The 19392-nt window shown below is 39.7% G+C and overlaps 1 protein-coding gene across 9 annotated transcripts in view; it reads left to right on the top strand.

Annotated features, from left to right (window-relative positions):
* The window catches only part of UTRN (utrophin), a 511459-nt gene that overhangs the window by 102541 nt on the left and 389526 nt on the right, over positions 1-19392 (top strand). For all 9 annotated transcript variants that reach the window (XM_053222143.1, XM_053222139.1, XM_053222141.1 and 6 more), the window contains one exon: positions 4308-4369. In XM_053222143.1, the coding sequence (XP_053078118.1) occupies positions 4308-4369 (62 nt within the window). The remainder of the gene's footprint in view (positions 1-4307; positions 4370-19392) is intronic.

Here is a 19392-nt window from a genome sequence, read left to right as displayed (position 1 = left end):
TCACCCATCCCCACATCTCCTAAAGAGTCCATTGACTTGTTTTTTGCTTTTTATAGAGTGAAGCGAAAGTCTGTTTCAAATGCAGTTTTTAAAAAGCTTTAATAACTTCAAAGTGTAAATGTGATAAATTTACAAAGATAACATGTGAAATGTTAATTATCTAAACTTCTCAATATACTTAGGTAATTCTGACAATTTTGAAAAGCACACGTTAAGGGTTTTTTTCAGGCCCTCTGAGGGTGTCAGATTTTGAAACAAATTTGGAGTTGACACAGTCTGATTGAGAGCAGTCTGTCTCCTCTTGTCTCTGTGTGTTTACACAGTTGTAATCTTTGTCAGATTATTCATAATATTTACATATTTCCATGTGCCGTTTTCATGCATATTGTTTCAATAAGGAATTGATCGTGTCCAGAGGCCGATAAAGTGGGTGTGAGACCACGACAGAGCTCGCTGAGCCTTGGTAGTAGGTTTCTTTGGGCTTGATTAAATAAATGCACTACCCAGAAAAAGTAGAAGTGGGAGTGTGGTCTGAAATGCTTTCATTGCTTTCGAAATAATCTCTTCTGCTAATGAGAAACTGGCTTTCTAGGGCGAGTTGCATTTCATGAGAGGCTTTAATAAAGCCAATCCAAGTTTTAAATCATCCAGGAAGACATTTCTCTTTTGGCTTAAAGTCTAGGGACTTCTTTTCTCAATAGCTGCATTTTATGGAACTCACGTTATTGCCAGCCAATTGGACACTCTTCAGTTGCTTTGAAAGATGTACCGGGGGATAATGCTTTCTCTCTAATAGTAGTCGAATTTTAATGATGGTATACATGTTCCTAGGACTTGTGTGTTTCCATAAGGGAAACAAGTCCTAATTTTTCCGCCACCTTTCCAATTTAGGATTTAAATTGAGATTTGTTGCTACATTCTGCTGAAAGAAGTTTTGATACGCATTTGAGCTGGTGAAGTGAAAAAAATATTGCAAGCCAGTTTCCTGGAAGATTTATCAGGCAGTTTTGTTGATGTTTCTTGCTTCACTTCTCTTACCCATCACAGAAATAAAATTCCAGGCTAGGCAGCAGCAAAGGCCCTTGGATCTGTGTGAGCATGTCAAAAGCATTTTAAGAAGAGCAAAATATTTTAGAGGAAGAATTTGGAAAATCAGCCTTAAGGGATTTAACACATTTTTCTTCTCCTAATTCAGTCCCGTGTTTGTCCCTGTAAGGGAAGAAAGGTCATTAATGGATAAGATTTGCTAAGCACCAAAAGACTTTCAGAAACTAAAGGTTTTCTTGAATACAAATCTAAAGAAAATGCTTGTTTGGAAACTGGAATGAATGTATTTAGAGTGTAAATTATGCTAACTTATTTATATAAAATAATCCTGTTCTATGTAAGATTGTGTTGTCCATTTGCATGTTTTTATTTTGGAGAAATTTAATGACGGATTGGCTTGATAATGGACAGCTGAACAACTTCGAGACTTTGGAAGTTTTGTATACATTTCTAGGAGGGCCAAACTGATCGATCAGAAATGCATGGCTGAGATCCTCAGTTGTCTTGCTACCACTTTGCTAGCATATTTTCAACTCCCAGAGCAGGACCTGGGCTGGGGTTGTCACCTTAATTGTTGTGGTGCAGAGGGCAGTTCTCTAGTAAGTGTTCCAAATTTGTTACATTTTAATCTCATAATTTAAAAGCTACAGGCTAATTCTAGTTCTTTTACTGAATTCCTCTCTAGTAGAAAATAAGGGGTGTGTGTGTGTGTGATTGAAAAAGGGGAAATGTGAACTCAAAGCCTTATTGATATATGAACTTTTTCCTTCCCTTTTTTAACTGTATCAGGAAAATGAATACAGATGAGTGTTTATATAAATTTGGGAGTATTTTTGAAATGTTTGGATGCTGGATAATTTTTCTTTACAACCTCATACTTTATTTCATATTGGTTACTTAGACTCATATTCAAACTTTGATTTGACCAAAAGATCAAATATATTATAGAAACATTAACTTATTTTTATAAACATCTCCATATGGCAGGAGTCTATTTTTAGAATTTGATTTCATTTTTTATGTGATAAAGTTGAAAAATCTTACTTATCATTTGGTAAGGTGTGGACACTCATTTCTTTGTCCAGTGTATATCTGTAGAGGAACCTGTGAAGTATTAAATATTTTAATATGGTTTTGAAAATAAGAAGGTTAAGTGCTCAGGAAAGAGGATAAGGGAAAACAGTATTTATTAATATTAATCCCTTAGAATTTTCCCCATTTTTATGGCAAAAATATTTGAAGTTGTAAAATGTAATGAAATTAGGAGAATTTAATATTTGTGACTTTTATATGTATTTTTGTTAAGAGCCTGGTGGAATCATTTGTATGTTAAAATTTACAAAAATAAATCCAAAGGTTAATGGGATAAATAGTTAGACTTTCTCAGTGCTCTGAACACTGATATTTAACATTATATTCCCTTGGCGGGGCTAGTATAGTGCTCACTGCAGGTTGATGTATGTGGCTACCTTATATTCTGCGTATAATCTCAGTTCTGTCCCTCTTGGGTGTGATTGCAAGGTGGGGGCATTCAGAGTGTGTAAGCAAGTCCTCTTGGTTAATAAATGGCTTATATGTGGCATTGATCAATGGTAGAAAGCCTGAAATCAGGTCTGATGCTGACTGCATTGTCCTTTCTGGAAGGAAGGCCACCTCGCAGTGCAATTAACATCAAGAAGGTTCTGAGACAACAGTTTTGTTTTTCATCCAGTTGCTCCCTTTGTGTCTCAGAGTCAGTCTCCAATTACCTTTATGGATGTGTAAAAATGCAGTCGTTCCTGGAGCTGCTGCTGCAGTATTTATTTCAGGAATGACCTTTTAATTGCAAACTCTCCTTCCAGAAGAGGGTAAGGACCAGAGATATCACAAACTTGGTGAAGTAGTGGCTGAACTTCTAATGACGCTGTTAGGGATGAGTGGGGAGGTCTGTGTTGAAGGCAGCCCTTTGAAATTGACGCACAGAGGGCAGAGCATACTTGGGCCTCTGTGTTATTATTTTGCTGTTATGATGTGGGAGGCAGCCTGGCAGTATGGATGGAACCGGGACAGGCAGTGTATTTATACAGACAGGCAGAACCGCAGCTTTCTACGCTGTTCCAGATACTCCTGAGGCAGCTTTCAGAACCAGTTAGAGATTGTTAATGTGCTGTGCTGTAGGCTTTAAGCCAACAGTGACTTGCTGGTTGTAATAGAGAACGGGGCGGGGGGGGGGGGGGGGTTGGCAATTGAAGAGTATATGATTAGGAGTTACCGAAAGGGTAGAATGGATGTTTATCTGCCATATTTACATGTATTCTGTAGTAATAATTATAGCAGTAACGATAACAAAGAGCTCAATGCCAGCTCTTTGCTAAATATTCTCCAGTCATATTCACCAATCTTTACAATGCCCTTGCAAGCTGGGTGGTATTTATTATCTCTATTTTACAAGTGAGAACTCTGAGGAGAGGAGGCATTGTAATGACTTACCCAAGGTCACACACAAAGTGGACTGGGATATGGAGGCCTATTGTGTTCTGTAGCCTATGTATCAAATGGTTTCCTTGTACTTAACTAAATCACGCTGCTTATCTTCAAGAAGTTCAAGATACTGTAGCTTTTAAGGTCAATTTTTATTTTTTCTGGCTTGGAAGATGAATTTATAATCAAAACCAAAGTTGATCATTTTCTAAAACACGGCTCTGATTTCTCTACTTGTAAAATACGGAGGTTGTATTTATAGATCAAGGTCATTAAAACCTTGTCATGTCAGTCTTACTACAGGAAAACAGCTTGTGGAATAAGTAACCTTATACTAGTTTTTGTTCTGGAGGGTGTAGGACCTTGTATGAAGAGGAAGAAGATCATGAGTGTCTTTGTTTTTAGTGGATAACTTCGATTTTTGTTTGGGACATGCTGATGTCTTTATCTTGCTGAAATTATGCTTAGAGAAAATGCAACAGAAAGTATTATGTATAACAGGGTGAAAGTGAAGTGCTGGTTCTGTCCCACACATGTGGATTTAATGGTTGGCGGTGATATCCCCAGGCTTAGGGATGGACGGGAGGGCCAGCTCCCTGGGGAAGGTGCCTGAACCTTCCTCTGCTGCAGGCATTAGCCAACTCCGTCAGCCATCATCTTTCTTAGCTGTGGATCATTGTGCCTCATGAACTACTAATAGGACTGCTATTTTAAACTCTCCCTGATGGGGATGATTGTATTTGGTACTCTAAAGGTACAAACTTTCATTCTTTTCCCTTCTCTCCTTTTCCCTCCCACAGATGAACACAATGACGTGCAGAAGAAAACTTTCACCAAATGGATTAATGCTCGATTTTCAAAGGTAACAGAGACTTTCAAACACTTTATGGTGATTCAAATGCCTGTTTCTGATTGATGGAGTTTGGTTGGAAGTACAGTGAATTTTGCCATGAAATGTGATCTAACTCTAGAAGTCTTCTGAGTATGCAGATACATTTATACTTTCTTTATTTATACTTTCTTTATTCTCTTCTCCAATATGTTTAAGATTTAATGGTGTAAACACCTTCATGGTAATAAACAGCTCTTTATTTTTACCTGGCATTCTCCAGATATATGCCAATAGTTTGCTGCTTTTGATACTGTGAATCCTGGGTACATTTAGGAAATGAATATATCATTGGGCAAATTTTGTGTTCATTTTGCTAGACAGAAGATGATTTCACTTTGCCTAGTGAAAATCAAATTATTATTCAGGCAGCTTTTCTACCCTGTGCAGAAATGCTTAGGGATTTTTAATACCTGTGGATGTGGCTAATAGTGTTTATCTGCATTGTGGTCCCCCCCGCCCCCGCTTTTTTTTTTTTTTTTTTTTTTTGTGAACTTCTTCACTTCTTTCCCCAGGGATCCACTCTTTCTCAGCATTTCTAACCACTTGGAACATAATCCGTGGTTTGAGTGATATTCCTTTTAGGGGCAAAGCAAACTGAAAGAGAAATTGGCAGTGCTGTTTTCAAACTTGTAATTATCCATTGGTTATTGACATTGGAATTTGGTCCTCTAAGTTTGAAGTGGGAGGAAAATTTTCAGGACAGCATGATAGAAAAATGGGTAACAAAGGTTTCTCGGAGAAACATAATCATGGTCTTTTAAATAGTCAGAAAACTACTTTATTATTATTATTTTTAAGAGGGAGAGAGAGAGAGAGGAGAGAGAGAATGCATTACCTGTAGGGTAGGGGCAGAAGGAGAAAGACTCCCAAATAGGCTCCACGCTCAGTTCAGAGCCCAGCTCGGGGCTTAATTCCACAATCCTGAGATCATGATCTGAGCTGAAATAAAGAGTCAGATGCTCAACCGACTGAGCCACCCAGGCACCCCAAAAGCTACTTTAATTAAGAGTTATTATTTTCACACTTTTCTCTTTGAGAAGATTGCAGAGGTCAGGACCATAAACATTGGTATTTCTTTGAGGCGAGGTGAGAATGTTTTAGATTACTTTTAGCAGCAGCAGGGTTTGAAAATTGTTCCACATCCCAATAATTACGGGTGATTATTTGATTGCAAGTGTTTCCTTTGGTTTTGCAAGTTTGTGTTGAGGGATGTTTTTATTTTGCCTCTGAGAACGTAAGCGTTGTGAAAACTGACTTTGACAGAAGGATCAAGAATACAGAAGTGCTTGCATAATTGGTGGTTTTATGTGTAGGATTATTCCAGAGCAGACACAGGTATTTAGGGGGAAATTTTAACTTGTTCTGTTTAGAGACATAGGTAAGTAACATCCTGGGTGCTTTGGATTTGGCATTATTCAAAACTTTTGAAGTATTCATCTACATGTGACCATGTTCTGAGTAACATAGTTACAGCAACTGAGAGAGTCTGGATATGAGATACTTTATTCCACTGGTTTTATGAGTGGCCAGATACGTAAGATCATCTACCCTGATTGTTATTGAGGATGGTATGGTCATTTCTAGGTGGAGCAAGTTAAGCAGACCTACTTTTTAGCAGCTTAATATAGTCATTGGGAAAGAATTACCGTAGAGCTGATTTTAAAGATCGTTTGAAAGCATCGTAGTCTTCATAGACCTGTGTTTGGGGGACATTTGAAACGGGGCAAATTACTTTTGCCCCTAGTTACAAGAATGGAGAGAAACAGTGCAAGAGGGCATGGAAAGGTGGAGGGTAGGAGAATAGAGGTGACAATTGAGAAAGAAGAATTGAACACGTTTAACTTGATGGGTATCGCCACGAATTTGGCTCAGGCAAGATAGCACCTCAGAGTGTGGGACAGACTGTTGAATGGGAGCATCTCCCAGTAGATCTGCATAATCTCCAGGCCCAGAGCCATCAGTGATGCAAGGCTGGCACCAAAGCTGTACCTCGTACCCCGTGTGGCCGAAGTACTCCTTCTCTAAACTTTAAAACTTTCCTCACTGCAGTTACTGTCCCTTGACTTTTTCTCCATTGGACAGTTCTCAGTGTCTTTTGAGCATTTGGCTCATGTATCTGAATTTTCTCAAGAAATAGCTCGGTGTTTATCACTGGTCATTAACATCTTTAAAAAGACCTGAAATGACACAAAGTCGAGTACTACCAGAATTGTTTACTTAATGAACTTGATCTTTAAATTTGTACATTTATAATGTGTATATTATTCTGTAATATTAAGTGAGGGTTTTAAGCCCCATGTAAATTATTTGCCCCAGGAAGGTTGTAATTATTGCCAGGATGGTGAAGAGACCAGGTAATTATTATCATTTTTAACATTTTTAACATTTCAACAGTTTCAGTTATGTAAACTGACACAGAAGCTAAACGCTTATTTTGTTTGGAGAAAAAGTATCAAAAGGAGAGCTGACCCTGGGAACATTTCCTTTCAGATGACTTCTAGTAAAAAATCAAAGTAGAAGGAAAATTTGATGGTTCTAGAACACACTTACCAAAGCAATGGTGAATATTTCGATATAAAAAGACAGAGGGTTCATGGCAGTGGCATTGAACTTCATCCACATTTTTTCTTTCCTCTGGCTGTCTTAAGTCCATAAATCAGATTGCTTCCACACTGGTGATCAGGAAAGGGAATAGCAAATTTCTAGGCTGGGAGATTTCCAAAGACTCCCCATACAGCTTTATTCCACTGTGCTGGGAGAAGGTGGTTATTTGGGCATTGTGTCACTAGGTAATCCAGAGGCTTGCATGAGGAAAAAAAAGTCCTGTTGAAGAGAATGAATTTGATTTCATTTATTTATTATCCATGTCCTTTGGTATATTGTGAAGTTTAAAATAGAATTATTGATTGAGTCTGCTGCTTCCCTGCAGCACGGGTCTCTTTCCAGAGCAGTAGAGCCCTTGTGTTGAAAAATGCAAACAGACACTTGACAGCATCATCTGCCATTTAGGAATTTATTTTGAATTCTATCCCTGGATATTTCCCTCATGGTCCTCTCCCCAGCCCATCTCAAACACCAACTCTTGTTGATTCTACTACCTACATATATTCAAAATGTCTATTTCCCTCCATCTTTTTAAAAAAAATTTTTTTTAAACATTTATTTATTTTTGAGGGTGAGAGAGACAGAGCATGAGCAGGGGAGGGGCAGAGAGAGAGAGAGAGAGAGAGAGAGAGAGAGAGAGAATCCGAAGCAGGCTCCAGACTCCGAGCTGTCAGCACAGAGCCCGACGCGGGGCTCGAACCCACAAGCTGTGAGATCATGACCTGAGCCGACGTCGGATGCTCAACCGACTGAGCCACCCAGGCGCCCCTCCCTCCATCTTTTTGACACCACTTTTTGCCAACTCACTATTATCTGAGTTAGGAAAAAACGTGAAAGACTTTAAGATGGGTTGAAAGATTAGTAGGAGTCCTGTCAGCTCAGACATCTGGCTCATTGCCTTCCCTTATCTTTGAGCTACTCTGCAACTCTGAGAGTTGTAGAAAACAGATAATAATACAAACGATTCTTATCCATAAAAATGCAAAGTAGGTGGAATGCAATTGATTACTATCCCTTGAATAGACCTGTTTTGCATCTATTGCAAATTTATTTCCACTTTCCTTTATTGCATGTAAACAACATGTGGTCTTTTGAATTCTCCTTTGCACTGGTTATAACACCATACTGGTTCTCTCGTTAATGAGTTGAAGCCTTTGACACGTATTGATATTACACGTGCATGAGAGTCATGATTTTACGGTTTTTTGAAAATTATCCCTGAACATGTTGTCATAATCTGCCAGCTGGTTCTACCTTGCCAGGCTTCGCCTTATCCATTCCCTTCCTTCTACTTTCTACAGAGTAACAGGAGTGATCTTCAATTGTAAGCCTGAATGCCTTTTTCTCTTCAGCTAAATCTTTCAGTGGCTGTCCATTGTTCTTGGCGTTTAAGACCCTAAATCGTTGAGCCTTCCAATTTACTCCTGATTGCATTTCGCTTTACTCTCGCTTCCTCGTTATGCTCTGGCCATTGCGATGAGCCTTCTCATGGCCTCTACCCTGGCTCCTTCCTTCATCGTTTCCTGGCCAACTCCTCTTATTTCTTGCCTGAGCTTAAATGTCATTTCCCGAGGGACACCTTTTCGGAGCTTCCAGACTAGGGTAGATATGCTCTGTACTCTTAAAGCATTATCCTTTGATGCACTTATCATAATTGTATTTTAAATAGTTACATCTGAGAATATTTGCTTCTCCTCTCTGAGATAGTGATTTGCTCTGTGGGTGCAGGGATTGCCTATTTTGTTCACTGGCACCACTTCTAGCGTTTAAAAAGCACCCAATGAGCATTTATAGACTTAATATATTAGTGAATAACAATGGCAGAAACATACTAAAATGCCTAATACTTTATATCCATAAACCGGTTGGAGGTGGTTATATTGGAAAGAGGTAGGAGTATAGAATTGAGTGCAAAATAGCATAAATTGTGTTATTTCATGGATATGAATACATTTTGCTGCATTTACTCACAAAAATAGACAAACAAACCTAGCTATGCAATTTCCTTATTTACCTGTTTTTTGGAGTTGTGCTGGAAAGATTGTTAAATCACCATTTGGATTTATACATATGATTCTCACATTTGCTGCATAGGATTCTTCAAATAGAATTCTCCTATTAAATTTGGTGATGAAAAATGAGATTTAAACCCTAAAATCAGCTCAATTCATTCCTTGATAAGGGATTTGGTAAAGAGCTTGAGAATATTGCGTAATATGGATCTAAAACCATCCTGTGATTTTTTTTTTCACTATATAAAGAAATATGATAGCTAAGACAGCATTCACTATAAATATATATTCTTTTTGCTGAAAATCCTTGTTAATATGTTACAGAGATATGCTTTGGAGTTTGGGAATCCTGAGAAGTCACATAGCATAGAATAACTTACGGTTGTTGGATTTGAAAAAGTTATGAAGGGCTCACAGGAAAATGATTACCTAAAGGAGCTAAGAGTTAGGAAATTTAACACTTATTCCTGGATGTGCTGCTCATTTATTTATGACCTCAGGCAAATTATTAGCCAATTTTTCCAGGTCACTTGGTTTTTATTCCTTTAGCTATAAAACACACTTGATCATAATTACTTGCCTCATATTGCGCAGAAATATTGAGGCATTATTGTGAAACATTATAGGAGATTGCAATTACTTAGGAATGCTAAATTAAGACCCTCTCAGGTAATCCTAACTTGTGGTACCCCTGGTCTGTGCTACACATATATTTTAGAACAGAAATGGAAAAAAAGCATTGGCTCATTAAACCCACTTTATTCCATTGTCTGGTGGGTAAAGCTTGAGTGTTTTGTTCCTTCTAATTTTAAAAGCCTCTGGTTTGTTAGGGGGCCCAGTCTCCCTGGGGAGGCAGCGATGGCCTCATTGCTTCACCGCTGGGAACTTTTTTCTGCCGCCCAGCCTGCATTTTCTTTGGCTGACTTTCAGAGCTGCTCATCTGGCAGAGCTGAGATGTACAAATTGCAGAAGCTCTTTTATCAGTTTGGTGAGGTGATTCTCAAACGTGGTTTAACAAATAAAGGTTAGGCAGAGAATATGCAGACTTAAAAATGCTGAACTTCAGTTTGGGCAGATTTCTGCCTTTCCCTTTTCGAAGACAAAGAAGTGCAAAGTTTTCATATACATCACAAAATCACAAAACTTGAAATTTAAATTGATGGAGCATAAAGGAGGAAGTCCCTGAAGCGGTTTTTTTTTTTTTTTTTTTTTTTTTTTTGTCGATTTCAACATGGAGAGCTATTCAAATGTGTTCCTTTTGGAGAAAGTTGGACTTTGCTTTTAGCGTCCCATTGCTTTCTACTGTTTTCATGTTGGAAGTTGATGGTCACAAAAATGAGAGTGGGAAAAGATGTGTAGGGAGCTTTGTAGAAGATGGGGCAATAAAAGCAGTCTGCAGAAGTTGGGTCCTCTTTTCATTCTTGTGAAGGAGATAGTACAGGCTTCCTGTGTGCTGTATCGGTGCACCTACAGTAGAGATCTGAGCTTTGCAAGTTAGGCCCTGATTTCACCGTTGATTTATTTTCCTGACCATGAGTATGGCAAGTCAACTAATTGTTTTAGGTGCCATAACCATTCAACTGTTCCTTAGGAAGTTTTGATGTGTATTTACTCACCAATACCTTTAAAAAGCAAACGATAAAACGCACTCTGTATTCCTAAACAGTTCCAAGCCGTGTTTTGGCTATGTTACATAAGTTTGGTTTTGTTGTTGTTTGCTTTCATTCAATTTGATACCTTTTGTTTGTTTTGGTTCTAAACATTATACTTGCAACATGATTTTCACCTGGTTACTGTGGTTAAAGTAAAAAAAAAAGTTGTTTAGTAGGCTGTGTTTTATGTTTTGTACATATTGAGTACTTAATAAATGATTTGGACTGAGCCTATTAACGTTTGTAAGTGTTAAGCAAATTTGATGATATTTGCTGAGTCTGTAACTGATGCTCAATTTTGAGATGGATTGGCTCAGGAAAATGCCTTTTCACCCATTACCTGGAAAGGGGGGAGCAGAGCCACATACCTTGTGCTTTTCCACTCAGCCTGTGTGACCCCACCATCCCTACCTTCAGAGATGGGCTCTGATTGGTGCAGGGGTGGTAGGCCTGGGCCAGTGTAGGCTGGAGAGCTCTCAGGAGAGGATTATTGAAGAGATGGTGGTTTTGGGGGAAAGAAGCTCTTTCTGTTAAACAGCTAGGAGACACTGGACCTATTTTCAGCTGTCCCTAGGCTTAGGAAGCCTTTAGGTCCAATTGCTACACGTAGCCACCCGCCAACTATGAGTGGAGGCAGATCGGGTTGGGTGGGGGTAGTTGATGCTGTTAATTTTGCTTTTACCATCTGTTGGGGAAATTAAAAAAAAAAAATGCTGCCAACCAAAAGACCTCTATTCGATATAGACTACAGAGCACACAGAATTTATTTTTGGGTATTTCTATCAGATTTGGTGAATGTAGGCAGTTGGTGAAAAACTGGAAGGTCTGGACAGAATTTCACACATTATGTAGTAAAGTTGAAGAAGGAATGATGAACACTTACCTCCTGGAGAGAAAAATGGATGCACCTTGTCTGGGCCTCTGTCTGCCTCCTAAGAGACTCGATTACTTTGAGGTCATTGTTATGTTGCATTGGAAAACTGGAGATGGGGGTTTATCTAATTCCTCACTAAAAAGTTGGTCCGGTTGTGTTTTTTTTTTTTTTTTTTTAAATTTTTTTTTTTAACGTTTATTTATTTTTGAGACAGAGAGAGACAGAGCATGAACAGGGGAGGGGCAGAGAGAGAGGGAGACACAGAATCTGAAACAGGCTCCAGGCTCTGTCAGCACAGAGCCCGACGCGGGGCTCGCACTCATGGACCATGAGATCATGACCTGAGCCGAAGTCGGATGCTTAACCGACCAAGCCACCCAGGCGCCCCAGTCCGGTTGTGTTTTTAGGGAGACACCCTAAGGGGATGGAAATGGCAGGTCAGCTGCCTCTCCTTGATTACACAAAGGAAATGTCATTTCATTTACCTTTATATTATCACTATCAATACCGTAACTAATGCCTTGCTCTCGTCCCATGGTACCCTGTCTTTTGAGGAACTGCATTCTGCAAACATTTCCCCTGCTTTGCCGGTTGTGCATATCTGGAATGAACTGTATTGTTACAGACCTTGCCTGGTATGCACGTGGAGTGGGTTTATTCAGCCTGCACCTCACCGGGTTGTTTGTCCATGGAGTATGCACTTGGCCCTGCACGTGGCTGCCAGCTGTGTGAGCCTCACGTGTGGTTCCCTATCATCCCGGTTTATCAGCTCCCTCAGTTTGCTTGCTTACCCAAGATCAAGGTAAAAATTCTGTTACATGCTGTGTGACTTCTGATTCTCTGAAAGATATTAGGTGGGTTAGCTTGTGTTTTATAGTATTTTGTAGTTTTTAAGGCAAACACACATTCATTGCTTTGATTCCTATGTGAACACTGCAGAAAGTATTGCTCTGCAGTTAATTGTCCCTTGTGTGTTTACCTGAGCCATGTTTCTCCAGTCTCTCACTCTTCTTCCTTTCCTCCCCTCCCTCCCTCCTTCCAAGCAAGCTTCTAAATGGAATCTTCTTCAGTTCTTAAGAACTTGTGCTGACCACCTTGAATTCTTCAAAAGAATGGCCAAGTGCCATGTGTTCACTGATTCTTTAAGTGACCATAGAATGTCTGGCTGGTTTTCTTTTGCAAGGTGTTTAAAGACCTCATTAGGCATTTCACTGCACTCATTTTGTTCTTACTCTTTTCAGTCCAAAGCAATAGTGCTTTCATTCTTTCCCCGTGGGGTGGAATCAAAAAGTTGATATTGACCATCATATGGTCTTCATTTCATTGGTGAAGCTATAACTTTAAAATTGTGATGAACCTATATTTATCACGTTGCTTAATCTTGCGTAGAGATCCCATTCTTTATTTTGGTCTATTATTTAACTTATGCAGTAATAATAATACAAGAATCATAATAGCACAAAAATTAGGTGATAGAAGAAATCCAAAGAAAATATTCTTCAACTCCTTTATTTCTTTTTAAAGTTTCATTTATTTTGAGAGAAAGAGAAAGTGCAAATGGGGGAAGGGCAGAGAGAGAGGTAGAGAGAGAGAGAATCCCAAGCAGGCTCTGCACTGCCAGAGTAGACTCCAACGCGGGCCCCCAACCCACGAACCATGAGATCACCACCTGAGCCGAAGTTTGTCACTCAACTGACTGAGCCACCCAGTGGTTCTATAACTGCTTTTAATTCGACTGCCAAGAGAAAAACTATAACGTTTTTGTTATAAAATGCTTTAAAAAGTATATTTGTATGTAAACATAATTAGCCAAAATGGCATTGCTCTTGGGGCTCACTCATGTACTTACTGACTTTTAAGAAAATGAAGAATTATTGGGGGCACCTGGGTGGCTCAGTTGCTTGAGCATCCTACTTTGGCTCAGGTCATGATATTGCGGTTTGTGAGTTCAAGCCTCCACATCTGGCTCACTGTGGGCAGCATCAGTGCAGAACTGCTTTAGATCCTCTGCCCCCCTCTCTGCCCCTCCACTGCTTGTGCTCTCCCCCAGAATAAATAAATACTAAAAAAAAAAAGAAAATGAAGAATTACAAGAGCCAAAAGGGTGCTACGTTTGTATCAGTGCTGACATTTGCAATTCATAAGTGAAAGAGTCTGGTTTTAAAAATATTAAAAGAGGGGCACCTGGGTGGCTCCGTTGGCTAGGCGTCTGACTTTGGCTCAGGACATGATCTCATGGTTCATGGGTTTGAGCCCCATGTCGGGCTCTGTGCTGACAGCTCAGAGTCCAGAGCCTACTTTAGATTCTGTGTCTCCCTCTTGTTCTGCCCCTCCCTGGCTTGTGTGCTCGTGCTCTCTCTCTCTCTCCTTCAAAAATAAACGTAAAAAATTTAAAAAATGTTAAAAGAAAAATTAAATTGCTTATTTCTTACTGAATTTTGAAAATAATCAACCCCTTGCCCCAAACAATCAAAAACCTAAAACAATAAAAAAAAAAAATAAAAGAGAGAGATGCTAAAGCTTGCAGTATGTTATCAGAGGTTGGGGACATCAGATTCACCTGAGATTAATCAGAGAAGAATGCAAGGACATTGTGGTATATATGCTATAGATGCGTATGTGTATGTGTGTGCGTCCATGTGTATGGTGCACACGTGCATGCACACACATGCAGTACCCCGTGGAGATAGTAACTGAATTGCATAGGCTGCCTCAAATCCCGATTTGAAAATAGGGAGCATAAATAAATCACAGAATAGGCAAACAGTGTCAAAGGGCTCAAATTTATTATTTGTAAGATACCGTATCAGATATGTTAGTTGTGAAAGCATTTAAAAACTTATGTTTTCGCTCATCTCCTTATTATACTCAGTTGTAACTTGATTATTTATAATGAGATTAGGGCAGTCATAGGACAGGTTCTGTCTGTGTACTGTATCTGTTACTTGGTACAAATTTGGCAGCTCATGAGTTCTTGCTAATGTGCTCAACATGCCGTGTTGCTACTGGTTTTGTTAACATGTCGGTTCTGAAGGCCTTGAAGACAAGGCCTGCATTTGTCAGCCGTGGGTGGTTGGGTGGTCAGTGTCACCCTGGCAACCCCAGGGAGGAGGCACTGATCAGCCTTCTAAATGGAAAATCCGAGTCCCAATTCTACCTCTGGTTGGTTTGCTATTGGTATAAATATAGAATTAGCACTTTGTTCTCGTAAGAACTCCCAACTACACTTTGTAAGGTTTACTTTCTTATTCAATATTTGGCAGATCTTTCTTCCCATTGCCACTCCTACTATTGGTGAAAAACTTGACCTCTATGATGGAAATAACTGTTTTGGGAGTACTGAAGAAGGGGGAGAGTAAGCCAGTGCCAGCTTAGAGAGAAGGTGGGGATCCAATCACAGAGGATCTTTTACTTGGAGTCTGGATTATCTTTGCCCATAATGGAGCCCTTTGCCTGTAGTTAGAGTTATTCTGGCTCTAATGCAGAGGCAGAGGGATCAGTTAGCCTTGTCCTAGAGGCACGAACTGGAGTGGGAGCCGTGATGACAGGCAGAGGTGGTTTTATAGCGTGTGTTTGGAAGTAGGTGAAGTGGGGAGTGAGTGGAAAAAGTAGAATCTGAAATGACTTCTTCGTGTTTTGGTTTGAGCCAGAATAATGTCTGCTGGTGTTTTGCATTCAGTCATGTTCCCTAGTCTTTGGATGGTGTGGTGTGGTGTGGTGTGTGTGTGTGTGTGCGTGTGTGTGAATGTGCGTGTGGCTCCTTTCCACAGACTTGATCACTCCTGCAGAGGACTCACTGTTGACTAAACTTACCTCTCACCTGCACACGGCTATCCCTATGCAGAGGTTGCTACTCAGTCGCCCTATGACTTGGTATGCCTGTGGACACAAATTGTTTATCTGCACCATGTTTTAGGAGACTAAAAATAACAGGAGATTACACAGGTAAACGCAGATTTCCAGTTTCTTTTGAAAAGCCCTAGTCCTGCCAACAATGGGCTGGGATTCCTCCATGGCCACTGGTGGCTGGAAATGAGCTCTAGCTGTTGCCTTCAGCCTTTGGGCTGATTCTCCGGGTGTGAAGGAGCCCATCAGGTTTGCTTCATGCTGTTGTACCGTCACAAGTGTCTGTCAATATTCGTAGCCACTGTTCTCCCACAGACCCGGGCTTGTCCTCATGCGTTGTGATGACAGTTTGCTTGTATCCTCTGACACTTTTAAATCCAGAAGAGTCTGTGTCTCAGCTGCTGATACTAATACTGGTCCCTCTTGTCACAATGGCAGGGTTAGAGCTGGCATCCGGAAAATGCACAGAAGTCTAAGGCGAAAGGGTTGAAGGAGGGGGTGGCCAGGACTGGTCACCTATGACATCGTCACCCTCTGCACTCATGTTGCCTTTTCAGTATTTAAGACTAAATGTGACCCGTGGCTTATCTGCCCCCCAAGTTCAAGATTGTGCATTTGTACTGTTTTGTGTTTATTGGAAAACTATGAGAACCCTCTCTTGTGAATGGGGAGAGTGGCCTGAACTTGGCATTTCTGCAGGGCCAAGCACAAAGAACGTATTCACCAAATATTTGTCTGATTGAGTTATTAAGCTGTATTCTTTCTGTCAGAGAAGTCTCTGCAAATCTGTCTTTGCAAAGAATTAAAAATCTAAATAAGAGGTTGACTGTCAGGATGAATCAGTTTTTAATTTTATTCAATGATGACTTCTGACATTTCCAAACAGTTTCCCAGGGTGGACCCTATATTGAGAGCCTGTGATAGGAAGGCACAGATATGCTTTAAAGTTGTGTGCTTGGGAAAAAATCATCTTCATTTGGAGTTCATTTAAATATGATATATATTTTGTTGCTCTCTTTGGGAAGTCATTAAATACAACTCCCGCTATTCTGCCCCCATCAATGAAATATTTCCTTCCATAAATGTCAAAGTCTGGTGCCCTCGTAATTTTGGTGGCAGTTTGGCAAAGACTTGTAGATTTGGAACCAGATTTCGTAGTATTAGATCCAGGTTCTGCCTCTCACCTGTCACATCACCCCTGTTTCGGTTTTCCTGCTTTAAAATACTATTATCAAGAAATAACTAATACATGTAAATAACACATCTAAATCTCTATAAATCTCTTAGAATGTATCTAAGTGGTTGCTATAACTATGTCTAAGAACATTTCATATTTCCAGTGTCTGTTTTTGTATGACCCACAAGCTAAGAATGGTTTTTGCATTTTTTAGGTGGTAGCAAAACATAAAGAATATTTCACAACACGTGGACATTATATGAGATTCAAATTTCAGAGTCTACAAATAATGTTTTATTGGAAGATAGTCATCATTATGATTGGCTCATTTGTTTCTGTATTGTCTGGGATGCCTTCATATTACAACAGGATTGAGTAGTTTTGGTAGAGACCACCTGGCCAGCATTGCCTAAACTAGGTACTCTCTGGGCCTTTACAATAGAAATTTTCTGGCCCCTGCTTATAGGGCACAAAGTACTGAATCACATATGTATAGGGTGTAAGTGTAACTTGCTCTTTGGCATAGGCTTGTTCTTTCCATTTGTTTATGAGACAATCCTAAGTTGTATTTGTCATGAATGTGTAGTATTTTGTGGTGACTGGCCATGTGTATGGTGAGTGTGAGTGTGTGCTTTCTGTGTAAGTTTTGAACCACAGTTTTGGATTTGTATGAGCCTAGGTACCTTTCTTTACTCTTTGTCCAATGAAGAGATTCATAGGCTGTATTTCCCCCTCTTTGGCCATCTTACAGGTGTAGTCCTTCTGAGGACACCCAATGGGTATATTCACTGATAATGCCATTACTGGGTTGGGATGGGAGAGTACTGGAGAAAGAGACACCACAAAAACCATATTTCTTCCTGATCGCCATCAATATTCATCTGAAATTGGGAAATAGAATGAAGAATTTGAGTTACTGTTCCTGTAGGGTTTTGTTTGTTTTTGTTCTTAGAGAAAGTGAAGGCATTGGTTCTACTGTATGAATGACTGACTTCCAGAAAGATAGGGCTGTGTCTCCATCATGTGTGTTTCAAAACAATGCTCCACAGGGAGGTTTTCTCAAGGTTTGTTGCTCAGGAAATGAATGAACTAGACAAGTGAGAGAGGAAAGGAGTGTCTCATCTAGAAAAATTAATGCTACTTCTTAGGCTTTCTACTTTGCCATTGAGCAAGAGTGGGGCTTAGGGAAGAATCTAGGGAGTTTTCTGGTGAATTATGGCTTGTCTCATGGTACATACCTACAGCACAGTGTGGCGTGCCCTTGTATATCTTGTTCATTATTTTGGAATGGGATGTAACCTTACAGGCCATCATACTAGAAGATCTTTATGAATTGATACTAATGTGTACTCAGGTTCAGAATCTGCTTTTACATTCCTGCCTGGAAATGAATTATTTGTTTTATTCATCCATTTAGATATTGTTGAAACTTTATGGCACTTTTATGACAGTAGAAACACTGAAGTGATGTTTCTAATATGAATGATAGTATCAACCATTTATTGAACATCTGTCATCTTAGTTTTTAACAGATGAGCAAATAGATGTGCAAAGGCTAAGTAAAAGGCTTTTTGTCAGTGAGGTCATCGATGGATGGACATTCATAATTATTTGTCATATATTTATATTTACTTTATATTATGCTGGTTTATGTTATTTTCTTTATTAATTTGAAAGTGGATAGTGGATTTGAGAAGACCTTACTTCACTGCACTTGTTATCAGTAAGTTTTTAAAAATACAATGTATTGTCAAGTTGGCTAACATACAGTGTATACAGATGCTCTTGGTTTTGGGGGTAGATTCCTGTGATTCATCGCTTACATATAACACCCAGTGTTCATCCCAACAAGTGCTCTCCTCAATGCCCATCAGCAATTTTTCCCTCTCCCTCACCCCGCTCCCCATCAACCCTCAGTGTGTTCTCTGTATTTAAGAGTCTCTTATGGTTTGCCTCCCTCCCTCTCTGTAACTATTTTTTTCCCCTTCCCTTCCCCCATGGTCTTCTGTTAAGTTTCTCAAGTTCCACATATGAGTGAAAACATAAATCTTTCTCTGACTGACCTATTTCACTTAGCATAATACCCTCCAGTTCCATCCACGTTGCTACAAATGGCAGGATTTCATTCTTTCTCATTGCCAAATAGTATTCCGGTGTATGTATAAACCACATCTTCTGTATCCATTCATCAGTTGATGGACATTTAGGCTCTTTACATAATTTGGCTATTGTTGAAAGTGCTGCTATAAACATTGGGGTACAAGTGCCCCTATGCATCAGCACTCCTGTATCCTTTGGATAAATTCCTAGGCACTAATAATGAAACAACAGAAAGAGAAATCAAGAAATCGATCCCATTTACAAGAACCATATGGTTCTTGCATCAAGAACCATAAAATACCTAGGAATAAACCTGACCAAAGATGTAAAAGATCTGTGTGCTGAAAACTATCGGTAGTTTTTAAGATTTTTTTTTTTATCCTAGATAATCCCTCTTTGTTACTCCCATGAGTTTCACCTATATTCCTGTGTCTTGCTGTAAGATCAGAGTTATGCATCTATCCCTGAAAGAGCATCTGTTTGTTTGGTGGCTAGTTCTCTGAAGTGTACTTTTGCTGGTTCAGAGAGGAGGAAGGTAAGAAAGAGGTAGCAGATGATGAGGCCCCTTCTCCCTTTTGCTTTTACTGATAGCATGTGGGAAGTCGAAATGTGCAAGGAGCTCTCCCTTGCTCTGCCTCCTGCAGTATCGCCTCTGGTCCCTTGGGCTGTAACTCCCACATGGTGTATATCAGTTATTGTGACTGATGGAGATGATCGACGTGTCCCTG

Source organism: Acinonyx jubatus, chromosome B2 (genome assembly GCF_027475565.1).
Source record: "Acinonyx jubatus isolate Ajub_Pintada_27869175 chromosome B2, VMU_Ajub_asm_v1.0, whole genome shotgun sequence".
In the NCBI taxonomy this organism is placed as follows: Eukaryota; Metazoa; Chordata; class Mammalia; order Carnivora; family Felidae; genus Acinonyx; species Acinonyx jubatus.
The sequence above is the reverse complement of the archived record's forward strand: the minus strand, read 5'-3'. Positions and strand labels throughout refer to the sequence as shown.